The sequence below is a fragment of the Apteryx mantelli genome, chromosome 2 (genome assembly GCF_036417845.1).
Source record: "Apteryx mantelli isolate bAptMan1 chromosome 2, bAptMan1.hap1, whole genome shotgun sequence".
Lineage (NCBI taxonomy): Eukaryota > Metazoa > Chordata > Aves > Apterygiformes > Apterygidae > Apteryx > Apteryx mantelli.
In genome coordinates, this window is record NC_089979.1 from 378,414 (window position 1) to 394,128 (window position 15,715).

Genomic DNA, 15,715 nt, shown 5'->3' on the forward strand with positions numbered 1-15,715 from the left:
ACAACGGTGGCTGTTTGCATCGCATTTGCTTTTCTCTTAGAATGTCAGAAGAAAGAGTTTCTTCCATTTTAAAGATTAATATCTATTTTTGCACTGTAACTGTCAGTACTTTATCAATATTAAATTTAGAGCCTCTTAAGCAACTTACAACTGGATTTTTTCGCTTCAGACAAGCTTCTTGATATTGCTTACAAAGGCTGACATGAGTCAACAAAATCTAACAGATCACGTCAAGATACTGAAAAACATTATGCTGATTTTATCCCCGCTACAGTCAAATAGTTCCAAATTGGCTGGCAACAGTACTTAAATTTTCCAGGTACAGGTAATATATTGAATGGCCAGTACCATTACATCACTATGTGATTAAGAAATTGATCCCAAAGAAAAAAAGATTTTCATTAGTTGCTATGGGAGAGCTTTTCAATTCCATTTAAGAAAGACTTTGAGTCTGGGTATTCAATACTTTGCATTTAATATTTTCACGAGGTTCTAAAAATTGTTATTTCTCCATCTCTATGGTACAGATTTAATCTTGGCAAGGGAACCTTTCTATAAGCAGAGCTCTGAGACATTTGAAAAGAACATATTACTACTAACACCTTTGTAATTTCTGCCTGCTGCTGACAGTTGTCTTCCTGCTGAAGAATGTATGCGTGTACTGCTGACACTCTTCAAAAACCTCAAAGCTTGCATGCAATTAATAAGTTACAATTCTGTATTAATATTTTGGCATTTTACACTAATATTTAAAATGTTCAGTACTGAAAATATCTGTGCAGGACTGTCCTGTTGTACTTCTAAGCTATACCCCCCTCAAGACAGCTGACTTCAGTAAAATGCTTCAGAAGACAACCCTGTGGATGTTTCAATAAATTACTTGTGGTGTTTGCATACTACAGGTTCCTTATACCAAAGGTAGCAGCAAGAGCAATCCAACTAACAATGGAAAGGTGAAGTAATTTCAGTAACGTTAAGGAATTAAAAAAATTATGAAAGCTGAAGCTTGCTCTTCATAACCCTTGCAAAATTACCCATACTAGTTTTGAAAACTGACTGCTTTCACTATTACAAGGTCCAAGCGACGGTTTTGGATGTGGCTCACAAATAAAAGCATTGAAGGATTAGTTCAGCAGCTAGATAACTGACCACATTTATACCTTTTAAGAAACACAAAAGTGAAATAACAAAAGAATTAGTAGTAATTGCTGCTTTTCTGATCTGGTTAGTGAGGCTTCAAACAACCTGCAAGAAAAGGCATATTACTTTCCGGGATGGATCTGTGGGACTCCTTCCTTACCTCCCTTTACAGAGCAAAAAAAGGGCTAGACTCCCCTCTCCCTGTTCCACTGGGGTATGGGTTTCCCCCTTCCCAGCTCATCCTTTGTTACATTTAGAACCCAAGTATTACACTGTAATGATAAAAGGAACACTATAAGCCATATATTAATAAGGTTTCAAGTCATGGCAGAGGATCGTTTCACAGAAAAAGAGCATCCACAAGGTCTTAAGAACATAACTTGCAATTACTTAGAGGCTTTTCCAGAAGCAAATCAGGAGCAGCCTTTATTACATGGTTATTATTTCAAATGACTGTCAAAGATGACAGCTGCTGCAACAAAAAAATTGGTGGTCAACTGAAAGTCACATGGATGAATGCATTAGCCTGCTTTTCTGTCTCTCCATCCTGAGAGTAGTCCCCACTCCCAGGCCCTAAACCATGCCTGAAAGCCTTGTTATGCCTTCCTGTTTCACCTTTGCTAAAAATACTCCTCTGTTGTCTCACACTGGCCTTGAATGTCTCAGGCAGTCATCTAGCCATGGCTCCCAGAGCAGAAGCTACACATTTGTTCCCCAGCACCTCCTGGTCAAATCTTTTCCGAGCTGGGTTCTATCTTCACAGCGGCCCTTCTTAAAGTTTCCCCTTACCTGCTAAATTAAATGCCCACTAGGCTCGTTCTAAAAAGTACAATACCATTCCGGCAGTTACTGAAAAGAATCAGACAAAACACTTACTTGTTGGGTAGATAAAGTCTGTACCAGGAACAACATATGGCAGTGCCTTCCTTAACTACGTCCCTCACAGGGACATGGGACGGTACTTCCTTTGCTCTTCGAAACCACTCACACCCTCCCTCTGACAATGTGGCAGTCCTGACAAACCACGTGTGTGCACGTGCTTGTGTGTAATAACTAAACAAAAAAAAACCCACCCAACCCCCACTGCTCAGGATTACCAAATCTGTATTTGTCCCCAAAGGACAAGCTTTATCATCATGGTCATGCAAACAGTCTAAGTGCCACGTCTGACACATGGCATCTCCATATTGCAACCATGTCACTGATCTGACTACAGGGAACATGCAGGAAGAAGGAGGTTGCTGAGAGTGTCTCTCCAGGTTCTTGGCTGTAGTTCTAGAAGGTCTGGCAGCTTCCACAAACAGTTATGTGGTTGATGATTACTAGGATGCTGGGGAGCACCAAATACCAACACAGAGCAGCATATGTAGATATTCAGTAGTTTGTTTTCCAGGAGAGGTAACTGTTGGTTCGGTAGAGAGCCAGGACCATGGAATAGCTCAGCAACTTTTCTCTTCCTCCTATCCTTCTTTTAAAATGAACCAAGGCTGTTTGTTGCATCAGACACACCTGAAGCTGTCCAGGTTTCAAATAATAGCTGGGAGGGGAACAGGAGGTAATAGGTATTGCAGTCTTTCATCTTACATGCACATATCAGTCAGCTTAAGCTGACTGACTGGGCTCCTACACATGCAGACCGCATCAAGAGGAGAAAAAGATCTGCTGTGGCTATGATGTCAGGAGGAAGAGAGCTTGCCATACTGGAAATCTGCCTGTGCTGCAAGCCAAGGAGCAGGACCTATGGTAACACTTGTAGGGACAGCAGAATCACAAGCAAGTGTTGAAAAAAAATATACAGAGGGAAGAGAGAGAGAAAGCAGGTAAAACTAATTCAGGATAACAATGGAGTGGGCCACAACAGTAACATTCCCGGTAACACAATACAGTAACAGAAACATTTTATCATTATCACTATCATTTGGCACTAAGTAAAATTATAGTTGCAAAACTACTTTGGTATACAGTATAATGTCTGCCTAAATCTAAAATTCAAATGAGAAATAAGGACTGTTTTTCTCAGGGGCAAGACTAAAAAAAGAACAAGCTAGCTAAAGAAGTGATGATTCCCATCTTGTATTCTAATCAAACTGGATGACTTTTATATAAGATACATTCAATAAATGTTAACTCATGGGCTCAATATAAGGTAGATTTGTATCATCTGATAAGCATACAGTACATTTGAAATGAATCAGACATTTCGTATCTTTGACTTAGAACCAACAAGACCACCTCAGGCTCCCTGCAAGATCTCCTTTTGAGAGACAAAACCCCTCTGTTTTTTAATTATTTTCCTATTTGACTGCTTCCAGGACAGTAGCAGTGCCTATACTGGAAATCTACTTCCAGAAAGCTAGCTGAAAGCAAAATCTAAGCTTATTAAATTCCAGAACTGTGTTCCTCAAGTGAAGAGGCTTTGTCCTTAGCTTTAAAAGCTCTTCTATCCAGCCTTCATGGTTTAGATTGTCCCCGAGCAAAATAAGTGTTGAAGCTGTCCTCACAGACTGCAGAAGTTTTGAACTTTCTTCAGGCCTACTTCTTGGTCATATCATAAAGCAGTCAGTTTTCTTTCCAGCATGGAAATTGCATGTAAAAGAGCTGGAGGCATTAGTGCTGAACTTTTAAGGAAAGAACCCTGGGATCCTCATGCAAAAGTTGGTTGCTGGAACCTTTGAATTGCATCTTCATTTTAAGAACTTTAAAGCTAAGACCACATTTCTGTTTTTTTAGCACAGCAAGGTACAACACAGCCATGAAAATACTGATGAATAAACACATGATACAGGCTGTTCTTGTCCATTTCCAGTGAGATCTTTTTGATCAGAATGCATCTCTCAAAACCAACACGCAAATGATGAAAAATTCCACCGGGGGGGGGGGGGGGAAGAGGGGGGGAGTTCTTAACTCATTGAGAGAAATATCACAATGGCAAGAATGAATGCACTATTTAAGATGCTTAACATGTCCTGAAGTTTAAAATAAAAGCATGCAGCACCTTTCAAGCTGGAATTCCTGTTCCTGGAAAACTGTCTCTTACAATATATCCTTCAAACACTGAGATACCGCCTAATCTGGGAGCAAGTGAAACAAAAAGGCCACTTCCTTGCATATCAAGCCTTGCATTCTTACTCTATTCAAGACTTTTCTTCTAACTAATCCTTTAATTTTCTTTGGTCATGATAGCTACTGCTTCTTCCCAACATATGCCAGCAATGACAGATGTACCAACAGAGGCAGTCTTCCTTGGGCAAACACTGCTGAGTTAGAACAACATATTCCAAGTCTGAAGCCTGTTCCTCACTTCCCATACCTGTCCCAGTACTTACGCTTCTCCTTCCACCACAGGACTCCTGCTGCCGCCTCCTTGTCCTCGTCTGGGGGCTACTGCCACCTCCTTGCTCCGGCTGATACAGCCACCCACCACAGTAGCGCCAGCTCTGAAACTAAACTTTAAATTCACAGAGCCCATATGACTCTGAAGACACCAAGTAACGTCCATGCCTTGCTCCTAGTTCCAGGAATAATCACCTCAGAAAGACTTACTTTTTTTGGACACCATGCAATCCTTGATCTGTAACATAATTATACCTCTCTGAATTTATGCTGATACTATAAGCTAATGGGTTTAAGCTTGAATGTTTGGTGTCTGGAAGCTAGCTAAACAAAAAATAATCAAACTTCTCATGGCTGTACTATGCTCAGCCCTTCACACAGAATCACAGAATCGCTGAGGTTGGAAGGGACCTCTGGAGATCATCTAGTCCAGCCCCCCTGCTCAAACAGGGTCACCTAGAGCACGTTGCACAGGATCACGTCCAGGCGTGTTTTGAATATCTCCAGAGAAGGAGACTCCACAACCTCTCTGCGCAACCTGTTCCAGTGCTCTGTCACCCTCACAGTGAAAAAGTATTTCCTCATGTTCAGATGGAATTGTCTGTGTTTCAGTTTGTGCCCGTTGCCTTGAAAATATTCATTCCAAATGCCAGATTGTAAAAAAGTAACACAATAGCTCCTTTTACAGTGTTGATCGTATCTGTTTATAACAGATTTTATATATATACACACACACATATACATAATAAAAAAATAAAATCTCTGAAGCAAGTTCTTTATTTTTCTGTTTATTCTGTAAGGCACTGATAAATTATTGTAAGCTCGCTTGCAACTCTGACAGTCTTCTGTTTGACTGCATCATTTCACTTCCACACAGTGAAACCACGCAGTGGCTGTTCATTATAAAGCTAGCCAATTAGGCTGGGTTTGAAATGCATGTATTGTCACTTTTTATATGGCATATACCAAAAGATATAGTGACATCAAAGGAACTGCCTGTGTGATGTGAAATAAAGAACAGGCACTACCTTAATTTTGAGGAAAAGCAGAAGTTTTGCTGATGTAGTCACACGCACACTCGCTAGGCAATGTGACGCTCTTTTGGCTTTGTCTTTGGAATCATATTTAACATCACACATTCATTCTCAGTATTAAGCAGGCAAGTCCCCAAGCTTAATAAATGCCTGTATATGCAAAGACAAGAAGGGAATCAAAGCATGAATTATCCATATTTGCTCCTGGTTATACGCACCAACATTTGTGAAACCAAAAAAGGAATACCATGAAGGACAGCTCCTTCACAGTTTAAAAGTAGATCCTTGAAGAAAAACAGAGAATCTTTAGAATTAGTTCTGCTAATGAGAAAGATCCAACATTTGCTATGAAAGAAATTGCCTTGTAGTTCCCCAGCATCCACAACTATCACGTTAGGAACGTTAGAGGCTACCTTCCCTAGAGGCTTGACACTCAATAGGTTTCATATCTTCATTTTACACAATTCCATAGTTGGTCAAAAATAAAAAAGAAAGTCCTAGGAAGACCCAGATAGCATCTCAATGAAATACTTTCTTCTGTTTAAGGCTAATTCACAAAAGAAAAAAACTCCGAAATGACATTCTTCTGCCTTCTTACATTACCAGTCCCTTCAGGGGGGCCCTCTAGAGCGTACTGAAAATATGAAGAACTCTCATAACAATAAAGATTAACAGTGTTGGGATCCTTTGATGAAGACATAAAAGAAACAACAGCAAATATAAGAATAATTACCACCCACTAGGCACCAAAATCCTATTGCCATGGAAAAGTACTCAATAGCTTACATTTTAACCTCAGTGGTGTCACCTCAATGACCTGTGTGTAGGTCTATACTGCTCTGGGAGAGAAAAGCCTCTGATGAGACCTTCTAAAAAGGCTGACATCTAGCTAGATCTAACAAGCAAATTTTTGAAACCATCAAACAAAACCGAGGAAAGCAGCCTCTGCATATCCCTGTACAGTGAAAGCCTACTTCCTAAACCCCAAAGCTGTTATAAAGCACATGCTAAACACACACGATATCTAGAAAGCACACGACAGATAATGCCTCAGCCATCGATATCACCCCTAGAAGCGCCTCATCATTCACTCCGCACTGCTGCAAGAGCTCTCTAGCTCACTTCAGCCTGAGTCAGTCTGGTTAGCTCCGACCGGGTAGTTAGCTGCTCAGGGAACCCAGCTAACTTCTCGGGGGAAGTGGGGGCGTTCAGGCAGATTTCAGCAGGGGGCATCGTCAGAAAGGTGGCACAAGCCCTTTCCACTGTGACAGGGGGATTTTCAGGCAAAGAGCCTCCGGGAGCACGAAACCAGGATCCCCGTTACACGAGAGCCACGGGAACGGCCGCCCGCGGCTGACGAACGGCCCGCAGCCGCCCCCCCCCCCCCCGCAGCAGCAGTCCGGGGCTCCCCGCCCGCGGCCGATCGCGCCGCCGGGCCCAGCACAAGGGCCCGACCGCGGCGCAGCCGAGCGCGACGAGACGAGGCGCCCGGCCCGCCACGCGCCCCGCCGCAGGCCTGCCCCGCCGGGCCTCGCAGGGTCCGGGGGCTCTCCCCGCCTGCGGCACCCCGCGGCCGAGCCGAGCCGCCACGCCCGACGCTGCCCAGGCCGGCGGCGCCCGCGCCCAGGCTCGGCGCGGGACGGCGGCAGGCGCGCCACTCACCAGGGAGATCGTCGTTGTAGCCGCCATTTTGTCCACCCCGTCGGCAGTCGGCGCGGAAATCTCGCGACAGCTTTCTGGGGCGCGCGGACCGGGAAACTCTCGCGAGATCTCCGGCGTGGCTGGAGGGGGAAAGAGGGCAGGTTTTATCGCGAGAACTCCGGAGCCTCGCGTGCCCCGGGGCTGGTGGGGGAGCGGTTGGCGCGAGCTCTTCGCTGCTTCCGCTTCCGGGCGGGGCCCGCCGGGGCGCCGTTGCCGGGGCGACCCCTTCGCTGAGGCGGGGGGGCGCCGCCCGGCTGGGCCGCGCCGCCTCGGGGACAGAGGCGATGCTTTAACGTGCTGGAGGACGCTAAAAACGGAGGGTCCCGAGCACCACAGCAGCCCTTGGTCTGCGTGCGGCCCCCCGCAGCTGGGAGCCGCTGGCTGCGGCGCCCTGGCAGAGCCGTGTGTGCTGAATGGGGACTTTGAGGGCGCCTGCGGGGCGCGTCAGCCGAGAACCGCTGAAGCGAAACCTCGCCCTGCCGCCCGAGCTCGTCCCCAGCCTTTCCTCTCTGCTCTTTATTCTCTCCACGCGGGTCCAGCCTCCGATGTACGATTTTAAACTTGCAAGTAATGGCAAGGTCAAGCAGCCTGAAACAGGTGACCTGGAGAAATGCTGCTTTGACATACAGAGGGCCCACGAAAGACACCACTGAATGCACATTCCCAATATGGCTTTGAAAGAAAAATGCCTTCAGTAAGGCAGAGAGGTGTGTTGTTACACTACACTGTTAAACTAGCACCAGAGTATTGTGGCCTGTTGACATGCTGCAAAAGAGGTGCTGAGAGGCTGGGAAATGTTAAGGAGAAAGCTGTAAGAAGTTTACAGATTCTGAAAGTCTATCTTAATGGTAAAAGATTTAGAAAATTCAAGCTGAAAAGGCTTATCAAAAGCAGCTAAAAGATGACTTAACATCCAAGTACCTATCTGATGAGAAAGTCTTAGATTGCAAAGGTTCTTTTCATCTAGCAGATAAAGGTACAGTATTTGAATTGAACATAAAAACTAATGTACCTTATTTCCAGTCTAAAACAGGCCGTTTCCAGTTAACCACTGGAAAACATTACTTATTAATGAGACACAATGGATTCCTATGTTACGCAATCTTTAAATTAAGACTAGATACTTTACTAAAAGGTGTGCAATACCATAATTATAATATATGGGCAGGAATTACAAGAAACATGCAAATGTGACTGCAGGATTTCCATTCTTACGCTCAGGTTGTTGCTAGTGCCAGTGCAGCCTGTCACATATTCAAAACATCCTGCAGTAGCTGGCTAACAACTCACCATTGCTGAGCGCAGCATGGTCAGCAGAAGGGAAATCCATCAATCAAACTGAGCTGTGACAATGTTAAACAAGGAATTCAGCCAGGTGAAATGGGTTACTGCTCATTGCAGAAATGAGACAGATGGTAAATGAAGGAAGTTACCAGTTTGTAGAGTCAAGTGCAGGGTTGTTCTAGAGAAAAAGAATAATCTCTGAATCAAGCAGCTGTATGATGCTTCTTCACTGAAATCCTTCTCTACCCAATTTACCTGACTCTGTGGATAAGCCTGCTGAACTCAAGGAAGCTATTTCACATCTTCTTGGTTTAAGTTGTAAGAGCGACTAAGAAATTCTGGAGCGCTTTGCTCAGTGCATCGACTCCTCTTGTGAGTTACTTTCAATGGCTTTATTGATTTGTCAGTCTCTGTAAAGTTGGCACAGCTTAGCACAACTGGGAAAATACAGCACAATTTGACAGCTCAGCTCATAGCATCCTAGCACGGCGGACCCAGCCCAGCGTAATACAATTGCCGCAGCACAGCGAAGCCAGGGCAGCGTAATGCAGGCAGTACCACAGGGAGACTCTGGCACAGCACAGAACACCAGCATAGCACAGCATGATACAGCCGGCACCACATGGCACAATGTGAACAGCATGGAGCAGCACTGCATAGCTTTTGCTACACAAATAATTCCTATTTGCATTTTTCACCAATTGAACCTGACATGCTCAGCAGCTAGGATTGCCCCTTTCTCCAGGCTGATGACTGAAGTTCCAAACACCACAGGAGAAACAGGGAAGGAAGAGACATCAAGGCTTTTCCTTAAGATGTCATGAGATTTTGGAAGGCCATAAGACAAACTGGGGAATGACAAGGGTTCTGTTCAGCACCAGTGACACTTGCTGATCCATATGTTAGGACGCAGCTGATGGATTTGGATTTCTTGAACTTCTTCCCATGCCATGTCAAGTCCAGCTCACAAAGTCCTCTCTTCAGCTTAGACCAAGATGTGCAATTCTAATTAAAAAGCATCACAGTGGTTCATCTGTGTTGGGGGAATCTTAACAGAACAGGGGAAGTTGTATACAAAGAGTGGAATGTGGCAGATAGCAAACTGCCCCAGAGCTTTCCAAGCCAGCTCCTTTCCTCCCTTCTGTAAGTATTACCAGCTGGCAAAGAGGAAAAAATAGCTTTGGGACCTGCAGTGAAAGAGCTTATCATTCCCAGAGGCAAATTTATCAATTTGGGGGACTCTTGCAGCAGCTTTGCATCTTCACAACCACCACCAGCAAGGGGCTGCAGGAGTGCTACCCCACGCCCCCACCGCCTCACAGCTCTCTGGCTTGCTGCTTCAGGAGTGAGGACCACAACATGTATTCTTGCTTGGTCCCGATTTCTCATGACGCACATGTAATTTCTCGTGCTTGTGGATTTCTCCTCCACTTGCTGTTGTCTTTTCACACCACAGCTAAGGCATACACCTCTCATGGACTGTAAAGATTCAGTCAGGAGTGAGCGGCCTGGTCAGTCCTGCTGGAGGAAGTTCGGTCAGGAGCCCCACGGTTTCTTCTAGTCTGGTACGCTTCCCACCCCCTGTAGTACAGGGGGACCACTCTACGCCAGACTGCAGTGAGGTGACTCACAAGGGAGGAGATTGGTATTTGTGGAAAGCATTTTCCAGGAAGTTAGCCAGTTTTTCACAGTCATCCTAAAAGAAAAGAAAAAAAAAAAGTCAAAGGATTAATTCAGCTTGGATACCTTGGATGTCTCTTCTCTTTCCTTACATGATTCCATCCCAAGGCATCAGGTTTCATATCTGACTTTTAATACGGGAAGAGTACACCTTGCAAGCACATCTGGAACATGCTACTATTCATTATCGTATTTACTGAATAACATCACATGACCTATCAAGAACGGAGCCTTACTGTGCCGGGTGCTATATAAATGCAAAAGACCACACTGTTCTTTGGATCTAAATCTAAAATCTAAAAGAACAAAACCTGTCCAGCTTTTGTTTAATTTAATTTAAGCTTAACTAATTTATCACTGGATTTAAGGTTATTTTCTATGGCTAGCTGTTCTATAATACCCTCATTCCTATCAAAAAGAAAAATTAACATCGCTTTTTGTTGACTTGGCAACTATTTTGTACAGAAATCTCTTTTCTTATACATTCAGGAGTAGGTGGTTTCTATCGTAATTAGTAGTCTTTTCACTAAGAAAGAAGTAACGTAAATACACAATGGTATGTAAAGGGGGCAAAACAGCCTCACCTTGTGTCATACGGGTTTTTGGAATTGCCAGAAACCAACTTGAAATTCTCACTCAAATTAAAAAAAAAGAGCTAGGTGTTTTACTGCTGCTCAAAGGCACCCTGTTGTCACTACTGCTGCTAAATAGCCTACCCAATACTACTTTTATTTTAAGAAAAAACTTGGATTTTGAAGACAAGATTTGTAAGGTATAGGTGATATATTGTTAGACCAACCACTATAGTTGGAAAACCAGATGAGCATTTGGGTACACAAGTCCTTCAGATCAGAAATAGGCAGGATACTTCTAAGCTAAACACACGCTCAGGACACTTGCTCAGAGTTTAATGAGATAAGAATCAGTTATACCATCTGAGAGAAAAGGTAGTGGGTACCTGTGGAGTAGAAAAGATGTTAGAGAAGGGAAGGCATGTTAAAAGGAGGTTATCTCCTAGGAGAAAGAAAAAGAAAGGTAATTTACAGTCTGTGGAACACAGGCTAGTGAGGTATATTTTACAGCACTAGATTGCCCCAAATGCTATTTATTTTCCAGAGGACAGGAGAAAGCACCCCAGTGTTTCAGTGCCAAGCTGCATAGTCACCATGCTCAGATGAAGAAAGGAAGAAAGTCTAAATGTACTTTTCGTAGGTTTACTCACACAAATTTTTCACTCAGTGAAGCTGACTCCCTTCTTGTCTAATGTCAGCATCCAGAATGAGGAATTCTCCAAACTTTGCCTATAGCCCCAGAATTCCTAACTTTTACAAAGTAGAAATAAATGTATCTTTAATTCTCTCCATGCTGTCTTTCCTTGAGGCTTTTCTACTGTTTGAATGACTGGGCTGATCTGAACTGTTTCTTGGGATTGTACCACCAAGCGAGAGCCTGGAAGTACAGTGCTGGGGGTATGTGGTCTCTTCTGGCAGGCAGAAGTTTGCAGGTGACTGAACAGCAGCTGTCTGAGCAACACTGGCTATTGGGGCAATTTCTCTGGGAGATGGGAAGTGACCTGAACTTCCTTGTCTGTGGCAGCTCTTCTGGTTTTCACATCTCAGAACCACTGCAAGTTTGATGTAATCAATGCTGTGACCCTGTCATTGCGATATGGCTGCCATTCAAACAGCAGCCTGGAGTCAGGCATGAGCAGAACGTGGAGCAAAAAAACCAGAAGTGTCACTCACTACAAGGCAGAGTGAGTACAGCATGGAGCTACAGGCTGGTCTGTGTGACTGCTCCCTGGCCGCTAGAAGAGGAAGGAAATAGCCCTTATTCCTCGGAGGCACAAGGTGTCGCATGGATTTGGAGACTGCTGTTGAAAGCACAAGGCATGCACGGCTGAGATGATGAGGAGCAGCTAGCAGGCTTACCTCATGGATGAATCCATAGTGCACCAGCTCTGTGGCCAAGTCCTTGGAATTATCAGCTGCAGAAACAAGGAATGGTGAGAACAGAAAATTTCATGCATCTCTTAGTTCCTCCTCTACCAGTAAAGAGCACCTATCCTGAAACACAGCACATCTGCATTCTGCTTTGCAGACACATACTATAAACCTTTGGTTGGCTGAGCAACTGCTAAGTAGTCCTGGGGCAAACAGACCACACAGGTGAGCAGTGAATGACTGTTGCACAAAGTTCTGGGCTGGAATGAGCACCAGCCCCAAATTAGGCAAAGCACAACAGTCTTGGCAATATATCACTGGGATTTTTTGCTTATTTTGGCTCAGCATGAAAAGCAGACAGGCTACTCCCTGTAGACAAAAAGCACAAAAAGCTGAAGTAGCAACTCCCAAGCATGAATTTCTAAGCTTTATCTTTTAGTTTGGCTGCAAGGCAATAAGGTGCTCCTGCATGTTTTAGAAGGAACCTGCTGTGCTGGACATGCTCTGAAGACCCTTCCCCAGAGCCACAGGGCTCCCTCAGAGGAGAGTTTACCTTCTCCTGTGAAAGGTATCATGGAGACTGCACCAAAGTTGGGAAATGAGGGAAGAACTGACCAGCACAATCCTGACAATTCAGTGTCACCCCTTTAACAGACATTCAGGGTGACATGCATATTCCTGCTGGCCCAATGGTTCACTCTGGGGTGCAAGATACTAACACATGTCAAAGGTTGTAAGGTCAGTGTCTGAGAGCACAAAAACTGGTACATGAATATTAGGGTTTAGTCTGGTCTCCCAGTACAAGAAGGAAAGAAAAGCTGACTGTAAACACAATCTGTGGATCCAGGACCTCAGTGTTTCTGAGCCTAAATCTGACCAGGGCCATCAGGCAATACTTCTGCATCTATGCATGAAAATGGAACTTGAAAGTAAACCTACTTGGCAGCAAGTCGTAGCTCAACTGTCGATGCAATTTGTCCTCCAGGATCAGCAGGAGAGTGAGCTGCAGAAAGAAGAGAGTGCACTTTACAGACACCGGTTTCTCCCTAAGAAAGGTGCTGACTCTTCCATCAGCACTAGAAGCTGCTGGCAGGGGCGAGTACGGGTGATGCTGGTAACTACTGACATGCTGGATGTCTTTGTGGAGGGGATAGTTTGAATGTCTCAGGGAAATATTCTCTCTCTCAACAGTCACAGCTAACCTTCAGCTGTTAAACTGGAAAGAGGCAGAGTTAAAAGATGTCCACACAAAGATACCAAGGACTTTGTGTCCTGCAGCCAGAGCGGGGAGATGGCTTTGCTCTTCTTAGGGTTTCTTTTATTATAAAGGGGCATGATCAAAGGTGAGAAGTCTTTTTTGGGAAAGGAGAACTGTATCCATGGAATGCTGTTAGCTGGAGGGAAGATTTTGATCAGAAGCTCTCTGGCCAAGAGATACCTGCTGACTAGAGATGAGGAGTGGAGGTGAGTGTAGGCTCTGAGGCACTCCCTAGGATGCAAGAGAAGGATCCTTCTTCCTCTGCTTCAAATCACAAGCCTTTGAGGCTGAATGCAGGATCTTCCCAGGGTCACATATGGATCATTTATCTCTCTGCTTGGCCATGGGAACTGAAATGTGTGAAGGGCCAACTCCTGATGCATGAATGGACATAGTGTCCATTAAGGTAGGCTGGGTGCATCATAAAACATTTCAGCTCAAACTGACAGGTGTTGCATGCTGCAGCTTATGCACGCCTGGATGCACTGGCTGCACACATGCAAGAGCCACTCTGGACAGCAAACGTACTGCCTCATGGCGGGGAGTTCACTTAGCTCTGAGGAAGGTTAGTGTCACTTGTGAAGGTGATTTCAGTCAAGCAGCAGAAAGGCTGCATTTTGTCACCTCACTGTGTATTTGTGTATGCAAACCTGTTTACAATATAAGGCCGGTTTCTTTCAACAAAACTCATAGTGTGGACCAGTCACATGTATCGATGCTGATGATTTGCCTCAGCATCACTTATACACAGCAGGACAGCCACCAGTTCACTGACCTTGTGTCTCTCACCAAATCAAGTTTAAAGTGTGCCTGGCCTGATTTAATCTCTGAGCTGATCCTCATTCCATTTCTCATCAGCCTTATGCTTTTTCTCTTAATCACTGTTCCTTTACTTCGCTGGGGAGAGAAGTCTAATTTATGGTAACTGCCAGGATTGCTTTGCCTGCCATCTAGAAAACTGGCAGCCAGCACTACTGACCACTTATCAGCCACAGTAGCTTTGCTATTATGTTGTTATTAAGAGTGGTCCTCTTATCGCCTGGCACCATCCTGCCCACTGCCAGCCCATATGCCTCTCCAAACTCCTCCCTGGGCTGCTCTCTCCTGCTTGTGACTGTGCCACTACTGAGACACCTGGAGGAACCTTAACTGTATTTAGTAGCTGGGCTGAAGGGCTGCTGGGGGAGATTTGTCATCTGATTATTCATATATAGCCTAGAGGAAATGTCTCTGCAAATCTGTGTAACCGTGTCTAACAACTCCCACATCTCCTACTAGGCTGTGAGATTGAACTACTTGGTATTCTATGTCCATGCAGTCCTAGCATGCTGGTCTCACTACTGAGTGGGTCCTTTGGGTACTGGAGCAAACTAGTGAGACCAAACTTTGTCCCAGTCAGATACTGGAGATGCAGGTCTTGCCCCAGTGCCTCATCTTGGTGGGGTTGGTGGAGTTGGTGGGGCTGGTTACGTACGTGCCATTGAGTCTTGTCTTCATTCAGCTCCATGTTACATTGCATTTGCACCACCTAGAAGAGGCCAAAATAAATATCATCCTGGCCACAGCCCCTCTAGCTCCCTCAGCTCTGCTTTATTTATGCTCTCAGAGATGACTCTCAAATTCCTACTTAAACTCCATAATCCCAACAGCCAACCTGATCTTTCACCTCTCTTTACATTTCTAGGAATTGTCCAGGTAGAACAGCTGAAGGTTTATTTAGTCCAATATCCAGTTACAAACTGTGCCCAACATCAGCTGATTAAGAGGTAGGTAAGGAAACCCTGCAAAAGTTGCAATTCTGGAATAACTTTACAACCAGGATGAATTCTTCTGCCCCATTTGTCAGGGGAAGGCCTCCCCTGAAGCCCTGTCCAAACTGTTGGTTATGTTTTAATACGGTATTTGTTCACGTTCTTATGGGATGAACCAATCTTAAAACTAACAAAAGAGAGAAACTGAAATCTCAAATATCACTAAAATGACATATGGAGTTTCTTTTGGAAACCCAGCACTGCCGCTTTAGTCACAGGACATTCAAATATGTTAGATAAATAATGCTTTTTATTAGTATGTCAGCTTCAAGGTTCTATGAAGTGATAAAATGTTTCACACCAGAAGTCATGTTATCTGCAAAAAAGGAAAGCCAGAGAGACAGCATGCAATTGATCAGCCCAGCAGACAGAAACCCCAGTAAGGAATCAACATTCCCATTCCATGCAGACTCCAACAGTATTTCACTTATATGCAGACAAACAGCCAGCTCCTGAAGCTATGCAGATGAACTAACAAGTTATATGTAGTCTCCACAAAATAATCATAAACTAGATAATCTGTTTGTTGAA

The 15,715-nt window shown here is 44.5% G+C and overlaps 2 protein-coding genes across 8 annotated transcripts in view; both read right to left on the reverse strand.

Moving 5' to 3' along the window:
- The window catches only part of PUF60 (poly(U) binding splicing factor 60), a 32,854-nt gene extending 25,625 nt beyond the window's left edge, over nucleotides 1-7,229 (reverse strand). For 2 of the 3 annotated variants that reach the window (XM_067290039.1, XM_067290036.1), the window contains exon 1: nucleotides 7,170-7,229. In XM_067290039.1, coding sequence (XP_067146140.1) covers nucleotides 7,170-7,196 — 27 coding nt within the window. In that variant the 5' untranslated portion in view covers nucleotides 7,197-7,229. The remainder of the gene's footprint in view (nucleotides 1-7,169) is intronic. The other variant, XM_067290038.1, reaches the window with a different exon arrangement.
- Nucleotides 7,230-8,869: 1,640 nt separating this feature from the next.
- NRBP2 (nuclear receptor binding protein 2) overlaps nucleotides 8,870-15,715 on the reverse strand; it is a 34,357-nt gene continuing 27,511 nt past the window's right edge. For 2 of the 5 annotated variants that reach the window (XR_010883262.1, XM_067290042.1), the window contains one exon: nucleotides 15,417-15,500. Coding sequence is in view for 3 of the 5 variants with exons in the window: in XM_067290042.1 (XP_067146143.1) it covers nucleotides 15,492-15,500 (9 nt within the window). In the remaining 2 variants the exon portion in view is untranslated. Of the gene's footprint in view, nucleotides 10,189-12,103; nucleotides 12,160-13,054; nucleotides 13,119-14,847; nucleotides 14,902-15,416; nucleotides 15,501-15,715 lie in introns of those variants that run through there. The other 3 variants (XM_067290040.1, XM_067290041.1, XR_010883261.1) reach the window with 3 other exon arrangements.